The sequence below is a fragment of the Morchella importuna genome, assembly GCF_003444635.1.
Source record: "Morchella importuna strain M04M26 chromosome Unknown Morimp01GS036, whole genome shotgun sequence".
NCBI lineage: Eukaryota > Fungi > Ascomycota > Pezizomycetes > Pezizales > Morchellaceae > Morchella > Morchella importuna.
This window is the reverse complement of record NW_025763433.1, coordinates 257,470-279,941: the sequence shown is the minus strand read 5'-3', so window position 1 is coordinate 279,941 and position 22,472 is coordinate 257,470. Positions and strand designations below refer to the sequence as shown.

At 45.7% G+C, this 22,472-nt stretch overlaps 5 protein-coding genes across 5 annotated transcripts; 2 read left to right on the top strand and 3 right to left on the bottom strand.

Annotated features, from left to right (window-relative positions):
• Positions 1 to 2,974: 2,974 nt before the first annotated feature.
• Positions 2,975 to 3,596, top strand: LAJ45_09459 (uncharacterized protein; the record flags this gene model as incomplete). Its single annotated transcript, XM_046119002.1, has 2 exons — positions 2,975 to 3,145; positions 3,252 to 3,596. 2 exons carry the CDS (start codon positions 2,975 to 2,977, stop codon positions 3,594 to 3,596), a joined length of 516 nt encoding a protein of 171 aa, XP_045967817.1.
• A 5,940-nt stretch (positions 3,597 to 9,536) lies between these two features.
• LAJ45_09458 (uncharacterized protein) lies at positions 9,537 to 10,151 on the bottom strand (the record flags this gene model as incomplete). Its single annotated transcript, XM_046119001.1, has 1 exon — positions 9,537 to 10,151. The coding sequence occupies one exon, from the start codon at positions 10,149 to 10,151 to the stop codon at positions 9,537 to 9,539; it is 615 nt and encodes a 204-aa protein (XP_045967816.1).
• A 4,359-nt stretch (positions 10,152 to 14,510) lies between these two features.
• LAJ45_09457 (uncharacterized protein) lies at positions 14,511 to 15,651 on the top strand (the record flags this gene model as incomplete). Its single annotated transcript, XM_046119000.1, has 5 exons — positions 14,511 to 14,550; positions 14,767 to 14,915; positions 15,023 to 15,102; positions 15,188 to 15,391; positions 15,459 to 15,651. The coding sequence occupies 5 exons, from the start codon at positions 14,511 to 14,513 to the stop codon at positions 15,649 to 15,651; spliced, it is 666 nt and encodes a 221-aa protein (XP_045967815.1).
• Positions 15,652 to 15,905: 254 nt separating this feature from the next.
• On the bottom strand, positions 15,906 to 16,249 carry LAJ45_09456 (uncharacterized protein; the record flags this gene model as incomplete). Its single annotated transcript, XM_046118999.1, has 2 exons — positions 15,906 to 16,107; positions 16,182 to 16,249. The coding sequence occupies 2 exons, from the start codon at positions 16,247 to 16,249 to the stop codon at positions 15,906 to 15,908; spliced, it is 270 nt and encodes an 89-aa protein (XP_045967814.1).
• Positions 16,250 to 17,995: 1,746 nt separating this feature from the next.
• Positions 17,996 to 21,676, bottom strand: LAJ45_09455 (uncharacterized protein; the record flags this gene model as incomplete). The annotated part of the gene is made up of 4 exons (XM_046118998.1): positions 17,996 to 18,316; positions 18,546 to 18,556; positions 18,646 to 19,740; positions 19,813 to 21,676. 4 exons carry the CDS (start codon positions 21,674 to 21,676, stop codon positions 17,996 to 17,998), a joined length of 3,291 nt encoding a protein of 1,096 aa, XP_045967813.1.
• Positions 21,677 to 22,472: the final 796 nt, after the last annotated feature.

Genomic DNA, 22,472 nt, shown 5'->3' with positions numbered 1-22,472 from the left:
CGCCGCCGACCACAAAGAGGACACAAATGGTTTATTTTCATTCCGTATTATATTATCGTTCGGCGGCGACAGGGTTTGTAGGACTTGTTTATCTTAAACCAAATATTAAACAAGGGACTTGTGGCAATCCGTAATTGTGGCTCACCACACAAATCCACAGGCTAACTCAAAGTATGCTTTGATCCAACCATGATCATACATGTAGGTGCTTGTATGTATACCAGCCGTGGACATCCCTAGATACAGATACATGTAGAACTATGAGTTTAGCATATCGACTACGGGCAAAACCTTATATCAGATTGTCGCTCGATGGTATACAATTACACCGCAACAAATATATGTACACGTACCTCTATTGTCAAGTTATAAGACCGCTTACTAGACCGCCTCACATCGATGTGGATAGAGCTAGAGGCAGTCCTCGTGATCATGATGGAACCTCGATACGCCCGCTCTGTTAAGGAAGGGAAGTTGTTTGGGCGTGTCTGAAGGAAGACCTCTGGGGTTCAACTTGACATGGGGGGCTGATTCACCACTTCCTCTTGCAAAGACACATCATAGATATTGGTATCTCAAATTGCTCAAGAACAGAGCAACATACTAGGAAATCAAACTTGCAGTTTTAATTTAGGCAGAAAGTAGCCAAATCGGGTCTAGTAGGCAGCGCAGATTTATAAGCCAGTCGATCGAGTGATGTCCTATGATTCTACAAGGATGCCATTATGTGAACTCATTCTATTCAGCAACTCATCAGCAAGGCCTGTAGGCGTGCTTCCGTCACTTTTTTCCCGCGCGCGGGTGTATATACATGTAGTTCATCCAGTTGATGCCATGAGATCTTTCAGTTGATACATTTAATTAATTATTATTCCCATTTATTTTTCTTATATTAGAGCGTATTTACTAACCATCAATTCTAACAATTAATACTTCGCAACCCTCCAAAGTAGCATTCATGACAAGTGTCGTTTTTGTGTGGGGCCGCTTGCGAAACTATGAAATACGTGAAAAGTATACCAAACTTGAATACACATAGGGGATATTACCTTAATACTTATCATACTGTTCTTGCGGCTTGTGTATATCTAATAAGTATATAATTATAACCTGCATATGCAATGTGCTTTTATAGTCTTCTGATTGGTTCATTGAGAGATGTTTTTGTTTCACTTGAAACATGTTGTGTTGGATATTAACATAGGGTATTGTGCTGAATGGTGTTAGAGTGTTAATAGGGTTGCTACTGGTTCTGGGAATTGATAGTGGTTCGATTTTAGTGGTTTGGTAGCTGTTAAAGGGATATACCTGTAGTTTTAATTGGAGAAATTGTCTGACTTATCTGTTGATATATGGGGATAATATATCAGAAAAGTCACATATTTACCAGCTCAGATCTAGATATAGTTAGTGATGGACTTTGCCTGCCAGGAGGGGTCGAGGGCCGCGCAGCGGCCTGAGAACCCCAACTGACAGGCAAATAGACAAATAAGCCGCAAAGCGGCTTGCCTGTATATTAGACTGATTGTTATACATATAGTACCGGCCGAAGGCCGGAAACTACTTGTATTTCATATCCCTATCTCTACCAGCTTTGTTAATGAATCAATTGATTCGTTTCACCGCAAGCGGGTTTTGGGGAATGAATCAATTGATTCATTTACTGGGGACGTTAAATAAAACTGAAAATTTGATTCATTTACACACTCACCGACATTTGATGCATTTCCCGGTCTCATCATTCTGAACACTTTTCCTGATGCCTTTCCTGACACTTTTGTTGGTGCCTTTGCTGACACCGGTCTTGTAAAAATGTCGGAAAAAGTGTTGAGCAATTCTGCGTATTGAATGATAGCAAGCTTAAGTCTGAGAAATCCAAATGAGTGATAGTATTTCATATCCCTAGCAATTTTGGACTTTGTGAGATTTTCAGCTACAGTGCAAATAAAATAAACTTTATATGAGTATTAATTGTAAACTTAATATGTGAAACAACTCATAGCATAGGCGATAACTCTTGCGCTTGTTAGTCAAAGTCATCGAGTTCAATCCCTCCCCACTCCATTTTTTTAATTCTGCCACTAGAATTTATTATCGAGAAAGGTATCTTTTTTATTGATTAGGAAATGTGTAAGCTTAAGTGATAAAGTGAACTTATAGATTCGTTTACCGCTTCATTTCCCCATATTAATTTGATTCGTTTACTCTGATTCGTTTCCCAGCCGGTTAAAAATCGGATTCATTTACTGATGTATTTAAAAAAAAAAAACTGATTATAGAGTATGGAAGGGAAGCACCAACCCTACCTCTTGCAACCGTCAATTTCGAAACGCCAATTGTCAAAAATTACACCTAGTAAATACGCTTTATTTCCGGATTATGCACCCTTGGGGCCTCAAGTATTTGGGTGTCCTCCAATTTTTGGCTGTTCATATGCAGCCGCTATACAGGGTTAGGGTTTCTCTGGTCTTAGTCTCCCTGTGGTACATTTAAAATAAACAATACAAAAAGGTTGTCCGACTATTTTTTGTGTGTATGTAATGCCGGTTGTGTTTATAAACGCTGTGTGGTTCCGGGGGCAGGCACACATATACCCATGCTACTATGCAACGTTCTGAGAGGGCAGGCATACATATACGCCTGGTGGTGTTACGTTAGCCAGTTATGTTTACGGATACTGACTGTTCTCCTCGCACGCGCCAATGAAAAGTTTGCATGAGCCAATGGAACGTTTGGTAGAGAAGGCCCCTTCAAAAAAAGCCTTACATGTCTCACATAGCTAATGATCCTAACTAGATACGTGTATAGTAGAATATGTAGCGATCAAGATAGGTACCGGCCATTATTCCTTTCTCCTCCACCTCTTACCAACACCGAAAATTGACAACGGACTTTTATTTTCTACGCCCATTCTTAATCATATAGTTTTACAACCTTGATCTAACGCACGGCCATACACCACAGGTTCCAAGCCATGAACAAATATAGCCTCCGTCCCCGTGTTGAAGGAAGCGGTACTAAGGGCAGCCTTGATAACGGTGATATTATCGCCATTGTCGGAATCTTTGCGTCTATTATCGCAACATTGTTTAGCGTTTGGCTTCTATATATGCTCCACAAAAGATATGGCGGGTCGATAGGAGCAGTAAGTACTCTACGCCTTCTTACTATTTTCATTAAATTTAACTGGTGTATAAACGTATATATAACTGCTGTGTAGCATGGGCTAAACTCTAAATACTACTTTATAGCAAGAAAGGTCAGCTGAAATCCTCGAAGACAATGGAAATCAGGTTCTTGAACCCTCTTCAACCTCCGGGAACTCCCTACAAGACTTAGTAGCCTCATCTATACAATCGGCACAATTTCCAGCGACAGGAACACGAAGTTCACAATGGCATGGCTCCATGCTCATATCGGCGCCTGTCGAGAACGGATCCTCGTCGCGCCTGCGAGAAGTTTTGGAACACCCGCTCGAGGTTGGAATAACCAGGCCAGAACGGGCCCATACTTGGGCTGCAGACAAAACGAAACATTGGAACGGGTCAGAGGTCGGTACTAGTTACAGATGTGACGGAAATACCCCCGTATCTTAACAAGCTACATTACTAACGAGTTCATGAGCACAAATTAAGTTAGAGGAAGCTTTTCGTTTGGCAGGTAGATCAGATGGCGTTTAATGGCCGGTGACCGATCTCAAAAGACATGTATTATGCTGGAGGAAAAAGCCAGTATCCACGTACGCCAGATCTAGGATCTTGTCTAAAGTAATAATGGCTCATTCGGTGGCAACGATATTGAAAACTTTCGCTATATACTATATCTTGTGGTATACTAGTGTTTTAGCGCAACAACGATTTACAACGTAAAAGTGGCCATCACCGTGACCTCTAGGTTTGCCGAACATGACAGAAGACTCCTGGAAACCATTGGATTTAATTATAACATGTTCGGTTGTAATTTTAGTTTATTAAAATACATCTCTTTTTACTATATGTAATACGTCCGGTCTTAATTCAAGTGTTGAAGGGCTTTCAAAGGGTGATTGTATCATGATTCATGGTGTGTCCTGGCGAACGTTAATTGTCAACTGGACTACATATGTACATGTAATCTCAATTGCCAACCGGACTATCACCTATCCACCACCACCCACACCATAGATACCCTCAATCACTCACCCACTCAAACACTCACTCCCGCACTTACCAGTGCATTACCACTGCCACTATGGCGCACGCCTCCTAGTCAGGGCAACGCGAACATGACAACGAAGAACCGCTACTAGTTGCCGAAACTTCACGAAATATTTAATTTCAAAACATAGAAATAAAGAGAAGAACCATGAGAATGGTTCTATCTTCTTTTTTCGTAATTTTATAGTGTTGTTGTTGAGTAGGAGCGATTTTGGTGGCCAGGAGTCAATTTTTGAACCCAAATAAATGATCCGAGTGATAATTCATGATTCTGAACCATGAAAATATACTGTGCATTAAGATTACTAAGCACATGGGTTTTAGACCGAGCGCCAAGAATTACCTGACTAGGTGGCGGGCGCCATACTACCAACGCGTCATTGCCGATCCTACCCACGCTACCCCTCTCCCTTTTTTTTCTTCTGACGGGAACCAACGGGGCCTCCTTACATTCCCTCCATGCGGCTCCTTTGGTTCGTCAGGTTTCACAGACATTCTGTAGCGTCCTGCATGCCATGCTCCCGCAAAACAGGGCTTGACCTTCCTCTAAACTCGCTGCGGATGGTAATGGGTTTGGGAGTGGGAGGAGAATGTGGTCAATGAAAGGTGTTCGCTGGAATACATATGAGGTCACATTATGGTCACACACTCTAGCTAGCTTGCTCGCATTTCCCAAAATTTTCAAATTCGAGCGAAAACTTCCTATTTGGTGCGATTATCTGTCGATTTGGTATCGACTTGGCGCTGATTCGGGCAGAGAGCGCGTCAAAGAGATTAGGACTAGCGCCAGGACATGCAAAATCCAACAGCTAATAACTTGACCAGTTCTTACCTGGTAAAAGTAATTTTGGTTTCTTTTCGAGCAAATTCCACTCATCGCTAATCTCAAAATCACTGATATGGTATTGCTCGAGGGTGTCTTTTGTATCCCGATGTTTGGTCGGGCAAACCACCTGCAGAAAGGCAAACCAGTGATCCGATCTTAGCTGCTACGGGAGCCGGTTCTAATACGCTGAAACCCAGTGTAAAGCCTGTATAATCCCTTTAGGGGATAAGTATCCCCCCCGGGTTTAATTCATTAATTGCATGTAAGGAGATAAGAATAGATAGTTAAGTCATTTGGAGAAATTACTTGGTCATCATTATCACCAGCTACCCGATCCTCAATAGTATCAAGATAGGTTAATCCATTGTGTTCATTAGATTGCCACTGCTAATGGCGGTAGTAGCGGTAGTGGTGAAGCAGCGCAGATACTACATGCAGTATGAGCCAGTCGGGTCCGGTGGATAGGTTAGATTCTGCATGGGAAGGGTGGATGGTGTGGTTGAAATATAACTAATGGAACTGAATGGAATATACCTCTGGAGAGTACACTACTACAGTAAGAAGCACCGGGTCGATCGAGTGATATTTCATGATTACAGGTAGGACGCCGTTACGTTAACTCATTTTATTCAGCAAAACTCAGCCAGAAAACAAAGAAAGAAACTGTCCTAGAAAAAGGCTAGCTCTAAGCTGTAACAGAAACCACACCATCCTTGGCAACCTCACTACCGTCTTCCACATCGTTCCCTTCCCTCCGCAGCTTAAGCTTGCCACTATGAGTCTACTTTCGGTCAACTGATCTCATCACCATCCCTAGACTTCTCATGCTCACAGATGTTTTTACTTCCTCCATTTTTTATACTTTAGGCCTGCCACCAATTTTTTTCATCCGCTAAATACTCTGGTTGCCGTAAGTGTGCAGGCACGGAGCAAGGGAAAGTTCGAGTCTCTCCCTAACCAAGATAGATTCTTGTTAACTGAATAGTCGCTTCTCCGGCCGATTGGCCAAGATAGGATCTACATACCTTGATATGTCTACCGCTCCTCTCCTCAACGCACAACATTATCAGCGGCCCGGGCACAATCGGGTGATCTCCCAGTATAGGAAGCTCCGAGAGAAGCACCTTTTAGCCGCCGCTACTCCAATGTTGATCGACGGGCCAGGTGTGTTGTTTGGATGAGCGCAGCTCAGCTGATCAGCTCTAGCCCCGTGGATCTAAGTCTTTTCAGTGTGCGTGCCTTCCAAAGCCCGAGACTACTCTAAGGATTGTGAATTCAGCACACGCTGAGTATTGAAGGGCTCCGGAGGACCCAAGAGCACAAACAACGAGAAGAATGATTTCGGATTTAAAGGCATGTTAACTGTAAGGATCCTTCCAACAAACACTCCCGTAGTCACAACCAAGTGCTAAACCCAAGCAGACAGTACTACTGCCATCTAGTGTATAGTTGGCGCATCTCGTCCATGCTGCGATGCTCCCCTTGAATATTTCGGGATCGAAAGAATTCTAGAAACGGTGCACGTCTATTTTGTTTGCTTACAATCCCATGAGTACTGCTACTCACGTCGGGGACAAACATCAACACCAAATGATTAATAGGCAACTACCTCAAAAGCAGGTGTTCTCCTTCAGGTGTGTGGCCTTCCATGGAAAGTGACTTCTCGGCCTGGGCATTCCGCGTTGCCTGACTAATTGAAGCGATTGAATTGAAGACTTCGGAATAATGACCGTTGTCATTCGATCGTCGTCTATCTATGCCTACATCAAATACGTGTAAACTGCACGCCCCTCAAGTAGGATAACTACTCATCGGTCATCTGGTGATACTCTCCGCGGCGACTTATAAGATTTTGATGAGACTAGTGATTGAAATCCTTAAGCGGTGTAAACAAGTCAACGCATCCCAACTCATGGTCATCCACGCACGATCAGTGAACAATTTCACACAAGTTCCATAGTTCGAATTCCATGGACTAGATAACGACGCTAGTATTGTCAGTACTGCAACAAGAGGGGAAAGTTGAAAAACGCTCAGCAGGAGAAGATGCAAGAGGCAAGTTGATACAGCAGCTTATCAGCACCGTGCCAGTATGAGCTTTTTCAAAGTAAGGGGTCGAGAATTGATAGGTCGGATCTTTGCTATAATGACTGCAATTACTATAGCGTTTATTATTCGGATTTGAAGTTCCAACTGGATTTCCAGGTTAACGCGAGACAGGATTCCAGCTAGCCAATATAACTTCCCTCGTTAATTCCGTCAAGAGGTACCTGGGTGTTTTTGGTAGACCGCATCACCAAAAACCTAAAGAGGCCAGATTTCTGACACACCACGCACGTGTTCGATACTCGTAAAGTATTCTATTCTGAATACATTATTTGTTTAGAACATACCATGTGTACATGTAGTTACAAGTATACTTGTATACAGAGAGAACACGAAGAATCACGTATCAGAAAGATCTTATTAATATTTAGCATTAGAATTTGGACGTATATATATTTTTAAAACTTGACATATATAAGCTACTCGCAGTACCTATCTCTCCTCAGAGATGGAGTATAATAGAGTATGCAAAGATCATATGCTTATCGGACACGGTGTACTCAGTCTCAAGTATTCGCGCGCACATAGCAGAATTCTCGAGTTCTTGGAGGGCACCGCGGCCCCAAGCCAATATCTGGCCTTTCGTCCCAAATTTCGCCGACTTGTTACCCTCTCTCACAATCCTTTAAAAGCCTTTTTTCGCCGTAACACTTCCTCTTCTTCTTCTTCTCTCCTTGGGGGCGGCGGTGGCTCCGAGGCCCCCAAAATGGAAGACTCCCTTTCCTTCCTTCTTTGATTTTTTTTTGATATTGTCTGATCCTCTTGTGTGATTTTAGGAAATTATTCAGATATTTATAATATTTGACATGGCAGATTTCCGCCTACATAGAACCTTTTCCGAGCTTTGCCTCCTTTTTTCTTTTGTCTCACATTTCTTTTATATTTTTATTTCCCCCCTCATACCACTATCACGTCTTGTGGATCTCCCATCTATGATAGATGGGGTTCCTTTTTTTATATTTCTCATATTTTTTATTTCCCCCCTCATACCATTATCACCACTTGTGGATCGCCTATCTATGATAGATAGGGTTCCTTTCATATTTGTCACATCTTTATTTCCCCCCTCATACCATTATCATGTCTTGTGGATCTCCCATCTATGATAGATGGGGTTCCTAAAATGTGCACCCCTTATGACTTGTATCTCTATTTGTCGGTTCACTCTTTTCCCAGCATTGACCAGCTGGGTTTTTAACGAGGTTCCGTTATAACTATTTTGTCTGTCAAAGTAGAATACAAGTCATTTCCGGTCGTAAATTTCTTTCCATACGTGAATAGTAAATCCTCGTGTGAATAGGTAATCCTCGTATGAATGTAAATCCTAGTGTGAATTGTGAATCCTAGCGTGGGTGATGTCGTGGCCTCAAATGCCATCCTTTCTACCACCTTCTTTGAGACTGTCTACTACTAGTACATCATGATATATCACTCGGAACATCATCTTGTAAAACCAGTATGAAAAAAAACATTGTAACACTGAAATATACTATCAATGTATGGAGAAGACAGCTTGATGTTATACCAATTTGGGTAGGAAACGCCCACGCCTGTCACTATGGACCACGCACATACTACAAACTGTTAGTACACCAGCTAGTGTCAATTCAATTTCCTGTTTTTACAACCGACAAGCCGTCCCGCTTTTTATGTTTATATTAAACTTAACAGGCTACATGTAAATAAAACTAAATAATTAAAACAAAAGATATAGTCCTGTTAAGATTCATGTTCTAACCCTATTTTATATAATTGATACGCTAGAACCGTGATGCTCACTTTCTAGTACAGGCACAAGACATACAAATCAAAGGAATGAAAAGCCGGTGATGCCTTCATTGGGTTTAAAAACATCGATGAAGGATAGATGTGTCTTCTTTTAACCAAGTATACAACAAAGATAAATTGACTCTAGTCTTGCGCTTCTAAGACCTAAAGGTGAAAACCCAAAAGCAAACCTGAATCCTACGTTTGCCTTGAAGAAAGAGAAAAAATGAAATTATAAGCGATAGTACTACCGCCGCAATCGTCATCAAAGATTCGTCAGTATCAGCTGTAATACCCATCCCAAAGATCTGAAAGAAATCCTAACGATTCTCATGTTATTGATATCCGGCACGATTTTATGGTGGGTACAAACAACATCAATAGCCGCTAGTACCATGTCTCTCGTGCCTAGAATAAAATATCTCCTCTTCTACATCTCTATGGGGGATTAGATGATCTGCACCAAGGAATTCCAAAAGACGCCAGAGCTTATTTTTCTTGGTCTCTCCATTGGGACGATACTTCCGGTCGCAACTGTGTCCAGAGGTGAGATTGTACGCGAAGAGAATACGATCCAGGGCGCTGCCTATATAACGGCATGGCTATGAGTACAGTAGCAATCAGGCGGATCTGAAATAAAATCAATACTCACTGTCCATAGAGTTGAGGTCATCCACTGTCTTGGGGATGCTGAATTCCTTGGGCCAAGAGCCATTGTGCATCATTTTAGGATGGACCTCACTCCAGAGTGCGGTTGTTGTAATGCCCCGATTGACCATATCCGTTTCCCGATGATTCCTATGAGAATGCGACTTGTTATACCCTGAACACTTTCTGCAACTGAAATGGGTAGTAGTGATAATAGTAACAGATTTAAAGGCCAACCTCCTGATAATATCCGCCAACATGGTGGGCTCAATGCGCGCATGCCCTTCCCCGTAGCCTTCTCCTCCTCCATGACTTCCATGCCCTCGATTTTCTCCATGCCCGCCATGTTCTCTATGCCCTCTTTCATTCCTTCCTCCTCCAACGTATATCCAACGTCCTACCGGAAATTCGGGTGTATGGTGTGTATCAGAACGTCCTGCCATAAGACTCCCATTAAAACAGAAAGACATTCCAGCTTCGGCTCTGGGGCTTTTGTGTCTTTGGCCCAGGGCCTCCTCCACCACACCAAACTGACATGGGGGGCCGTCTTCGCAGCTACGGAGATATGAAACCCTGTCATCGTCGTAGCTTCTGAATGGACTGGACATGTTGAGTTGTTGTTCAAGGTATATCTTTTAGTAGTTTTGATTAAATTTCAAAGTAATAAATTGAGTTTAAGATCTAAATGTGACTTTAGTCCACTTATAAGGTAGAGTTGCTGAAGGAATTGAATGAGAACTAAAAGCTGGCAGGAACTAAGACTATTTATTTAGTGTCTGAAGGTTTGAAAAATATTGCTGTGAAGTCTTCTGTCGACTGGGTATTACCCCTGAGAGTTCATGACCTGTTATGGAAATAGATACTTCGCATACAAGGTCATGATTTGACGGGTATATGCATACGCCCCTGTGGTTTCGTGACTTTATTGACCTAAAATCAATATCTTTAATGCTTGGTAAGGAGAGTCACTAATTCGTTTTCGTGACCGGGCAAATGAACCCTATAGCCTATACCGGCCTAAGATTAGTTCAAGCAGCATATTTTTCAGGAAAAGGAAAGCCCAGATCAATCCCATGTGAGCTTTTCGACGCATCTATCCGATATGCTGTTGGCGGGCCGTTATTAATCATAAGATCGTTCGTCATTTGGATAGAATAAATATATGAAATAAAACCATCGGTATAAGATCACCAACCCATAACTCCACGGTATAATTAGAGCATGCGGTGGATAGAATCGTATATAATTTTCATATATCACTTCTCACTCGTGACGGTTCTGTTATTCATATAGACATAGAACTTATATGTATGTGCATATCACCGGATTAATCGTATACTTTCCCGTTTGTGGGGTATTGTTGCACCTGGGCTGGAATTTGGATATGATGCGCATAGGGGGAATCGGATAGGCTTTCTTTCCTTGTTTCCAGTTGAGATCAAGATACATAAATGCATATGTAAATGTACTATCGGATGTATGGTGAGCTCATGTGTCTCCCTTAACCCTAAAGTTATTTATGATCGGAATGTATTCTTTATAGATGTCAGTAACAATTTCAATAAACATAAGATAAGAGTTTGTCACATGCAGTCATATTTCCTATTTCATTTTGTCTTTATTTCGTCATCTGATAACCCTGTCCTTACTCTGTTACTTCTGTACTTTACGTAGGGTTGCAAGACAAGCGGCGGATTCTTTAATATCTAACGATATGAAAGTGTAAAAGACGATTGCTCGATGAGTGCCGTACAATGAGATGCATAGGGTTTACTTTTTCCCCAGTGCATACCCGAAATATGTTGTGCTGGCCAGTACTTTGAGCTTAACTAGACCAGCGGCCGCGTGCATGCAGTTCATCCTGAGGCGAGTCAGCGAGTGATAGCCTGTGAAGCACATTGTTTGTGATGCTCATGATCAGCAGGGAAACGCTTAAATCTCCCATATTGAGCCTAGAAGACCGGAACTCAGTATTAATTACAAAGACCACTGCTGGTATCCTCCCAGGTCGAGGCATATCTGGAAGTACAGAGCTTATATTCTGTAGCCAATGAAGAATCAAAACCAGAATCAGAATCAGGTTGGTAATATGTTAAACACAGAGCGTGATACAAACCTTTTCCTCGGGTATATCAGCCCAATCCATACTCAACTATAGAAATCACCCCCTAGTAGTAAGTTGAATGTTTGCTCCTTTATCTCCTCGCCTGACAATGACGACGATATTTCATTACTAAGACCTCCCATTTGCAGGTAAAAGTGGTGAGGGCAAGGTCCTATCTGTTCGTATGTCATTACTTATGTATTTGCGGCTGATTATCTCAAACCCTAATTGAAATGAATTAACCCCTGGATAGCCCAGAAACTTCGTGCCATCCTAAACCCAGGCCATGAAAACAGACCACCAATTCTGTATTTCAAGCCGACAGGCTGGTCCCAACGCTATCCCCGATCAAAATGGTTGTAGCCAGCTGGTAATTTGTTCTGCCAAAGAACGTGTCAGTAATTCAGACCCAGCAGCCATATGACCCAACGGAGAACCCGATATATGTTGATTGCACTCCGATTAGTTAATCCAGATAAACGTATCAGTCCACAAAGACACGATAATGAGGCGGTTGATGACCGGCAAAATATGGCTGGTATCCAGTATAATCGTTCACAGCCTCGGTCCCAGGTCATATTTCCCGCCTCTATTACGAAAAATATCAGTCGTCTTCTGCTAAAGTGCTAATAAGAAACTCCTACTCAAAGCCCAGCAGTGACTCTCATTTCTCTGAGCTCGTTCAAGTAGTGGCCCCATCGCAGTATAGTAAGCCCTAGAAGAAGCGTTGGGCACTAGTCCCTCTGTTTCCCAGTGTCGAATCACTAGCCGTAGCGGCTTCCTCTTTGAGAAGATGCTAGAGCAAGCATAGAGCACTAGATTGTGCCAATATTTCTGTTGTAGCTTAACGTTTTAGAAATTATTCAGAGGTCAAAAATGGGCCTTGCTATGACTCTGAAGACCTTCATACAGATGTCCATTATATCATGGTGGAGAGAGTCCCGGTCCCAGCTAGATGGTATCCAAACCTCCAGTGCGGGGCGTCTCATTGTAAAAGAGGAAGGACAATATTGGCCCGATAGTCATTGTTCTCTATCCCTAGTCAAGAGTAAGTTTGATGGCTTTAGTTGAGCTGCTGACCAAGTGGCTTCTGGTCACTGACGTTTCTGAAGAGTGCGGTTGGAGTCTAGATGGGCGCGACTATGGCTGGTGGTATCGTCTAGCTGATCTGTGTGGTTGAGTTAGGTTTGTCCATTCATCTATCGAAAGTGTTACCCACCTTAAAGTTTGTGCCAAGAGTGTGGGTGGCTTTTCCCACAGATCTCTTTATCTTTCTTATCAAATTGATCTCTCACCAAAGTTGCGACCCTATCATAGGATGAACAGCGTCCACAGATTGTATCGCCAGGGCAATGACTATATCGGCGGACACGTAAGTCTCCTGCTGCGCAAAAGAACAACGAACTTTATTGGCAGCTATTGATCGTTTTATTCTCCTCTGTTCCTTTTTTTTCTTTTTTTCTTTTTTTTTTTAACGCTTCCTTCGATCCCCTTGTACTATCCATAGGATTGGGATTATGACGAGTGACTGACAAAAAGCGAGTTGCCTTTCTTTTATATATCTCTCACCAACACTCATTCCTTTCAGCTCTATTCGTTGTCTAACTTTCTTAACATTTCAGGTGACCAGCAAGCCACCTATGCCACCAAGCAGAGCATAACCACAATGGTCATCAAACTATGATAAGACAACAAAAGCCAAAACCTCAATCTTCTCCCAACTTCCATCATGAGACATAGCTGTGATGAGCATGAGTCGAGCAAGAATTAGTAACCGTATATGAAACTGCTTATAACGCCGCTAGGAGATTGATTGACAGTAGCAATGAAGGATTGTTTTGAACAAAGTGAAGATATATGTATATGCGCGTGGAAGGGAAGGTTATAGCATTCCATATCGACCGCCAGTTCATACCTACCGGGGGGTTTAAAGGATGTTTAGGTACAAGATACCTACTAGGTAGCAGGCGTACTCGCTCCTCCCAGCCTTGCAATCAAGATAAGAGAGGAACAATCTACTTGATGGGGTGCGTGCAACAGTACAGGTAGGTAATAAGTCACCGTAGATACCATTTCCCCGTTATGCTCCATTTCACAGCACCCTTTAGCTTTTTAACCATATTGCTCAGCTTTTTTCATAAGCAATTAGCCTTTTTAAAGCTCTACTGGCTAATGGGCAGCTAGAGCCAGATCGACGAGTGATATCTCATGATGTAACCCCCCACCCACATATATGTGGGCAAGCCCACGTAGAATGAGTCAGTGTGTTCCATTTGAGGAAGTGATCTTTCTACTCCCCTGACACCAAATTCAGCTCGGTATCAAATTCATCCTGTGCCTCAATATTGCTGACAAAGCTGTTGTGCGTGTGAGTCAATGACGTCCAAGTCAAGTCGTGCTATCTATCCAGCTGCACAGAAAATAGTAACAGCCAGTCAGTCGGCATAACATTGCGCCTTAAGCCCTCATAATTCGCAAACACAGCAAATTTCAAATTTCATAAAAGGCGCTTCATAGAGCAACTTCTCACAAACAACAGCCAATCATTTCCCTTTCCCGCCACTTTCGTTGGGGGCGGAGGTTCGAATCCTGACAAATGTCGTCTGTCGCCTAGGGTTGCCGCCCTACCCGGAGTTAGGACTGTTTTTTCGGTATTTAGCCCTGCAGCCGACCCACACAAATCACCCCTCTCACTTTCCTCGCCACTGTTGCTCGGTAATCCGCATTGCCAAGACGCAGCATTAGAAATCAACTACAACTGCCTCTTGATCAAAACTCCTCCCTCCCCCTTCCCCTCGCAACTCGACCAACACAGCACACCCTAACGACACCTATTCACGACTAACCCACACATCAAGAAAAAATGGCCCGCCGTCCCGCCCGTTGCTACCGTTACTGCAAGAGTGAGTTTCTCTTCCCAGATGCTGTTGGCTTTTTCTTGTGAGAGGAAGTTGGAAGAATTTGGGGCGTGGAAAAGTGGGAGGAAATGGGGATTTGGTCTTTGGGAGCGGGGGATGAGGAGGGACGGGTGTTGCGTGGCGGCGAGAAATGGAGGAATTTTGTTCGAAAAAAAAGTGGGAACAAAAGACTAACAGTGACTTTTTTCCTCTTCTGAATAGACAAGCCGTACCCCAAGTCGCGCTTCAACCGTGGTGTGCCCGACCCCAAGATCAGGATCTTCGATTTGGGCCGTAAGCGTGCCGGTGTTGACGAGTTCCCTCTCTGTGTCCACCTCGTCTCCAACGAGTACGAGCAGCTTTCTTCCGAGGTACGTCATCAGCGAATCACTTTTCCTTATCGCCCGAAGCTCCACCTCACCACAACATCTATAAATTTATACTCGAACAAAATAGCTAACGGTAACTGTTTGGATAGGCTCTTGAGGCTGCCCGTATTTGCGCCAACAAGTACCTTGTCAAGATTGCCGGAAAGGATGGTTTCCACATGAGAGTCCGGTATGTTCCACCGACGTCACCTCCAAACCGAACGGAGTAAAATATCGAATGTTGGATCAGCTTTTTTCTAACTTGGACTTTACAGTGCCCACCCCTTCCACGTCATCCGTATCAACAAGATGTTGTCTTGTGCCGGTGCGGATAGGCTCCAAACCGGTATGCGTGGTGCCTGGGGTAAGCCCAACGGTACTGTCGCCCGTGTCAACATCGGACAGATCATTCTCTCCGTCCGTACCCGTGACTCACACCGTGCCACCGCTATTGAGGCTCTGAGGAGATCTCAGTACAAGTATGCTTCCCCGCCTCCAGCAGCTCCCACATAAAGTAAAGACACTAACCTCTCTATCACCACCTAGGTTCCCCGGTCGCCAAAAGATCATTGTCTCCAAGAACTGGGGTTTCACCCCTCTCCGTCGTGAGGAGTACCTCGAGAAGCGCCAGGCCGGTGAGGTCAAGGTCGACGGTGCCTACGTCCAGTTCCTCCGCCCCAAGGGTGGTCTCGAGCAGAACATGCGCCGCTTCCCTGAGGCCTTCGCCGCCCAGGCTTAAATTTTCTAATTTTCATTTGGCTTTGGGGCTTTGGGAATTTGGGAGTGCGGGGGGTTCTAAAAACTTTTTTGTATGATTTTAAAAAAAACTGAAAAATTACATCTAAAAGTTTTTTCCTCTTCCTTCCACAAATTGGAGTTGATTCGTTTCTTTGCGCATACTGCTACTGTTCTTTTTGAAGGGAAATAGATGCCTGGTCTTATCACGTGCCGGAATCGCGAATGTTAGAAGCTCGATTTGATGCAGGGCTTATATCACCCCGAGCTATGATCAGCTTCTCTAGCTCGGCTGTGAAGGGGTGTCGTGAGATGAAGCGGGAGATCATCGAGGAGCTGCATGTAGTAAAGTGTGCTTGGAGCCTCTGACATCAACCTAATCGCCATTATGCGCCCAGTTGAGAGCTGGGGTTCGCATCTGTAAATCTCCAGTTCCGGAAAGGCCTCCAGCCACAGCGTGCTAGATCAAAATATGCGAGTGAGATAACATGCTTAGGGAGTTCCAGTGAATAGTCTTGAAGGATTGTGTAATACCTTGTGGACCTGTGGGGTACATGCTTTGTAGAATTATTGTCGTATGTACCAGCAACCTCGTGTTTCATCGCGTACTGTCGTGCTAGCCATATTGTAAAACAGATCTAGACGCGTCCTATTAAATCCATAGCCATTGAGGAGCCTCCTCTTAAATCATTAGCTATATATTAGCCTCTCGTTATTAAACCTGATCCACCACAATAAAAACACAGCGCTAGCCCTAAGATGTCCGTCCTCAACCCATGCAGGCCCAAAATCTATGAGACGGGGACCCAGAAGACTGCCCGCGGCACGCCAGAGCCGGATGTAAATCCGTTCCATCATGTCGATGGCGGCACCTTTATTTCCAGAGGGCAAGAAACCACTTAATCATTACAACTGGGCATATAACGACAGGTCACCGACGCCGTTGATGCGAATACAGGGTGGCGGAGGCGTTATGAGGGATGGCTGTGGAGGTATTTCGATTGAAGTATCATAGATGGTGGTTCTATCGATTCGAAGAGAACCCCCCCCCCCCCCCCCAGATACTTTACTAGCTTCCTGTTAGCACCATGCTAATACCACGACACACTTAAACCCTATCATACACGTAACTCAAACTACCAACGGCTGCCTACAATAACGCCGAACCTGAATTGAGAGCCCGAGATTGGGATTTGGTGTGCGGACTGGAGGGTGGACGTGGAGCTTCTTTGTTGCTCCAAATATAATCAAAGAAGTAATCAATCAATTTGTTACTAATGAATTTAAAAAAAAAAAAAAATCAATTTGTTACTCCAAAATAGCGTATCCGAGTGATCCGAAGGCAATTAGGAGTACATGTACTTATCAACCAGACATCTCCTGTCGAATAGCATAGCGTAATTTACAGCCAATCACAAGAAAGCTGTAAACGTGACAGAACCTGCTGAGAAAAGCTTGTAGAAACATATATGGAAGGCTTACAAATCAACGTGGTGTAGGTTAACTATTGGATTGGGCCTTCCTATTCACTGCATCCAAAACGAAGAAATACCACAAGTGAAGCAGGCCGTCCTCCACAGCTGTCTCCCTGCAGTGATCCACATAGCCCCAGAAACAATATATATATTTATCTTTATATCCATATATATCCCACCACAATTTTTCCCGTTTCCATCCTCACACCCCCCCACCAAAAAACCAGTGACAGGAAATAAAAAACGAAAATGAATGAATGGAATAGATAGTATGCTATACCCTCCTCCCCGTTCTGCTCCCCTCTCCCCTCGTCCCCTCGTCCCCTCCCCCGAAATCTCGTGATAATTACTAGTACTAACTTAACTACATCCCACACTACACAAAAGAAAAAGTAAGAATAATGGAAAACCAAAAAAATATACAGCCCAGACTGACACGATAGTATCCTCCTCTCTGGTCGACCCCTACCCACCACCATCTACCCCTGCTACCCATTCCACCGCACCCAAATCCACCTCTTTTTTCTTTCTCTGCCCGTGGCTAAGCCTACTCTGAATATAGAGGAGAGCAGAACCAAAAAAAAGAAAGCAATAAACACAAAAAACAAGCAAAAGAAAAGATTAAAAACAACGCCCACACTCAAAAGAGATTCGTCTTAGAACACCTAACAAAAAAAAGAGGATTTCCGCACAGGAAAAAGGAAAGCCATTAATCACAGCCAGACAAACAGGCAGACAGAGGAAAGCAAACAAAAGAAACCGCTATAAAAGATAAACCCCTCCTCCCACCCTCCCACCATTCCCCTACCGCTCCACCCACCTTCAACCCTCCCTAACCTAACCAGGCACCCGTGAGTACCCGTAACCCAATCCTTACCACACAAACTCCGCCCCCCAAACTATCTCCTCGGCCGCCATCTCGACGATAGTCTCGACAGTCTCCTGCACAATCTCCTCCACCTCCGGCGCGGCGCCGAAATGGGCCGCCCACAGCTCTGTGATCATGTCGGGTATGGCGGAGATGTATTCGGTGAGGAGCCACAGCGCGTGCCCGATGCTGTGAATGGCTGTCCATGCGTGGCGGAACAGCCAGATTGCGGTGAAGACGATTGCTCTTGTTGGTTTTGTGCCGACTGGCGGGGGGTCCTTGAGAACGACGGGGACGCGCGAAAACTCGGGGGCATTTGCGAGACACTACACGTTGTACAGCGAGAACACGATTGGTATTAGAATGGCGGACTATAAAAAACCGAAGATATAGAAAAAAGAAGAAAAAATCCCGCCGTCCCCCTAAGAAAAAAACATGAAGAGAAGAAAAAAGTGACCAAAGAAGAAAAAACAGGCGGCCGCCACCACCACCACCCGGGTTTAGGTGGGGTGGAACGTGTCTCCAATCTCATATTCAACGAAAGGGTATGCATACAATATCGCGACCTCGATTGCCATCCACAGCGCCATCCCAAGGAGCACCACAAACCCCCACTTGAGCAACCACATCATCCAGCTCCACCCCGAGTTCTTACGCTTAAGCGCATCCTCAAGGACCTTTGTCTGGAGTCTTAGTCGTTGTCGTTCCTCGTCGCACCGCAAGCGGTAAAGAATCTCCTCCTGCTCCGAGATCTCGCTGATGATATCGGATGATGAGCCTGACGATATTGTCTCGCCGCCGGGAGATAGCCACTGCTCAAGCACCTCAATGCCCCTTGCTACAGAGCGTACTTCGAGCTGCAGAGTCTTGAACCTGTTCATGAGTTTTTCGTGGACGGCGCGCTCGGCTTCTGACTGGCGATCGCCGGTCGTTGCGTCAGAGACTGAGCGGGGGGGCTGGTCCTTTGTTTCTTGTGGGTTGTAGGGTTTGCTAGCGACAAGAACTTCAATGCTGTCAATGTCGTCCTCGTCGTCGCTGGAGCCTGGCTTGAGAAGGGCGGAAAAGTCTTGATCGTGTTTGATGAGATGGTCGAGCGAGTCGTCAGAGTCTTCTTCAAGGATAGAGCGCTTAGGGATGACGAGGCTCTTTGGGCGAACCGTTTTCTTGATGATGGCTGTTTTGATGATTGCACGGCGGAGCTTGCCGGGCTTGGTGGTTTCTTGCGGCTCCTCAACTGTGCCGCTGTGCTTCTCTGCGATGGGGCTGTTGAGGCTCTCGGGGCTCATTGGGGGGCTGATTGGCTCCCTTTGTGATTGCTTTTCCCGCACGTTCTTGCTGTTACGTTGTTGTTCTTCCTCTTCTTTGTCACTGTCTACGAGATTGAGTAGATCCTCGTAATCCTCAACGGCAGGGCTTCTAAGTAATCTTGCCGTAAAGTCTCCCATCTCACTAGTGGGTGAAAAGAGCTTCAATGGCGTCTCCAAGTCCATTTCCGAATCACGACCAGCGGATCTCGGCCTTGACGGCGTTTTCTTCTCAGCATCTAGAGATGCACGATTAGGTACCAGCGAGTCCAACGATTTCGTCCTCGACAGTCTTGACGGCGATCGGATTTCCTGGTCTTTTCCCAGAGAGTCAATTGATGCAATGATATCCTTCAGCTTCGCCTCCTCTCGTTCAGCATCCTTGCGCTCATCCTCCTTCTTTTTCCTCTCCTCACGGCGGCGTTCCCTTGGCTTTTGTTCATCACCTGCTGCCTCCTCAGCCTCTGTGGACCAGCTACTTCTATTTGAACCTGGGGGAGAAAAACGGGTAAGCTTACGAAGAGTTTCTAAATGCTCGACAATGTGATGATGCTCCTCCTCCTGCCTTGAACCCTTATCCGCGGTAGCTGACGTCGGACTGTATATTGCCGAATGACTAGAAGACGGCCGACTAGACGACTGTCCAGATGAAGACGATGATTTTGTCATTCCGAATGGGAGAGGGCTCTCGGGCATTCGCGAAATATCTTCTTTTGATGCTTCGTGCACTGTTGACGGCTGGGCAGCAGAGCCAGCAAACCCACGAAGTTTTGGGGGTTCCCTGCTCCTGATTGTTGATGATCCTTGGAAGCGGGAGGTTGTTGATGCAGACGTGGTTGTGGCTGCTGCAGCTGCAGCATTGGCGTTAGCGGATGTCGAGGATGTAGCGGATGTTGCCGACGTAGACGAGTGCGACCGATGCAGGGCTGACGATGATGGCGCAGACGACTTTGTTCGCTCGTGCCTGGTTGAGGGTGAGGGTAACCCGGTCTTGGCACGGATAGGCGGGGCGGGTGAGGGAATCGACGACTTTGAGGTTTTGATGGGCGTGTTTGGTCCTGAGTTTGACGGTCGAGGGAGCCCGCTTCGTAGGGACAAGCCAGAGGCGGGACGGCCTAGTGGTGGGGATGCCCGCTGCTGTGTGATTGTCGGTGATCTATTGCGGGTTCCCTCCTTCTCATCTGCTGCTTTGCGTGTTTTGGAGGCGCCTGCACCACTACCGCTACTCCCTCCTGATTGTATACCAATGTTACTGTCTCGTACTGGGATGACCGATCCTTTCCCTCCTCGCTCGAAACCATTGCTGCTACCATTCATCAGGGTCCCAGGAGCCCTGATTGTGCCTGAGCCTCCAAGACTGCCACCAGTTCTGCGTGGTCCTGGTCGCACGGGAGCCCCGTTTGATGTCGCTGCTGCTGGGGCGGTATCTGATCCGTTTGTTGCCATCTTTTCTTTGCCTTTGCTGATTTCCTCAAGGGCCGCAGTCTCTGCATCCTTTTCTTCCTTGCTGTACTCTAACGAAGACTTTTTAGAACCTGCTGGCTGGTTCTCCATCCTTCGTCGTCTCCATGCACTCATTGTGATCCCAACCTGCTCTCCGTCTTCACCCTCACCATCCTTCCTGTCGAACCCAAGTGATTCAACAGACTGAGCTAGCCGTTGCCTTCGTCTAGGGCTGGTCTGCAGCTCTGATATTGGGCCCTTCCTCCCCACCTCTTCCGACATGCCTTTATACACCTCCGGCCTCGCCCCCGATGCTGACATCTGTCTCCCCATCTTTTCTCCACCATTCCTCCGCCTCCTCTCCTCTTCTTCCGCCTCTTCCTCCTCCTCTTCCCTGATCGAGTTGGACGTACTCGACCTACTCTCAATGCTACGACCGCTCTGTGCACTACCCACCCTCTGCGGATGATAGTCCCTATTGCGTTTCACTTCTATAACTTCCCGGTCGTGGATCTTCCCCATGATGCTTGTTGCATCATCAATCACCTTGGGGAGGCCAAAGTCTAGCTGCCCCCTCTGTCCCCCGGTATGCCGCCTTGGCATCGAATGTGAACACTTTGACCCTGGGGCTTGACATAGTCGGCGGGTCCGCGTACGCGGGGAGGGGTCGTCGGTGGTACTGCTCACCGAGTCGAGGTCCATTGAGTCCATGAGTGTGATGTGGGAGTCGAGCTCCTCGTGGTCGCCGGTGCATTCATGGTCGTCGCCGGTGAAATCCTGTCCTCCACTTCCTCCACCCAGTGGGGGGAGGCTGCTGCGGCGATCCAGTATTGGCGGGGAGGGGAGATCGGTGCGCGGGTTGCTGAGCCTGTTGATGGTCGATGTTGTGATAGTGCCGGTCCCGCTGCGGGCTTTTGGAGCGCCCTGTTGCGTGACCATTGTGTCGTGGTGGTGGGTGGTGCCTTGATGGCCGGGAACGGGAATGGTGAGTGCTCCCTCACCTTGGTGGGTTGGTACAAAGGAATTGATAGACAGATGGGAAGGGAGGGTGCGCGCCCGGCGGTGGTGGGGAGCGAAATATTGTCAAGTATAATCGATCGGATCCGGGGAAGTGGTTTGTTTCCTTTTCTCTTATCCCTTCCCCTTCTTTGTAACTATGTAGGTGTAGTAGTGTGTAAGACCTTTGAAGATGGCCCGGAATGGGATGCCTTGGAGATGGAAAGAAAGGAAAAAAAAGCGGTCGCCGCTATAATAAAAATTCCGGAAAATAAAAACAAGATGGCGCGCGCGCTGAACCGTACAAACGTAAGGGTTGACACACCCACACTCACTCAACTCAACTCACGCACACCCACAAAACACACACACACACACACACACAAACAAACAGTTAGGCTGTAAGGTTTGTTTCTACGCGGGGTATGTATGTGCTAGTGAACGTAGTGGTAGGCAGGCAGGTAGGTGGTGGTGGTGTCCGTGGTGGTGATGGTGGGAGATTGCAATTGTTAGGGAGGGATGTGGAATAGTGAAGTCAGCATCGGTCGATAGCCTTGTTCCCTTCCCTTCCCTTGCGCAACGCGTCAAAAAGAGGGTAAGAAGGAAAGGACGCTCAAATCCAAAAAGCAAAAGCACCTTGCTGGGGCTCTTGGGGGGGGCTTGTTTGCCTGTGGGGCGTGAGTTATGATGAAATTGTTTTGCGGAAATTCAGAGACAAGTTACGAACACGAGTATCAAT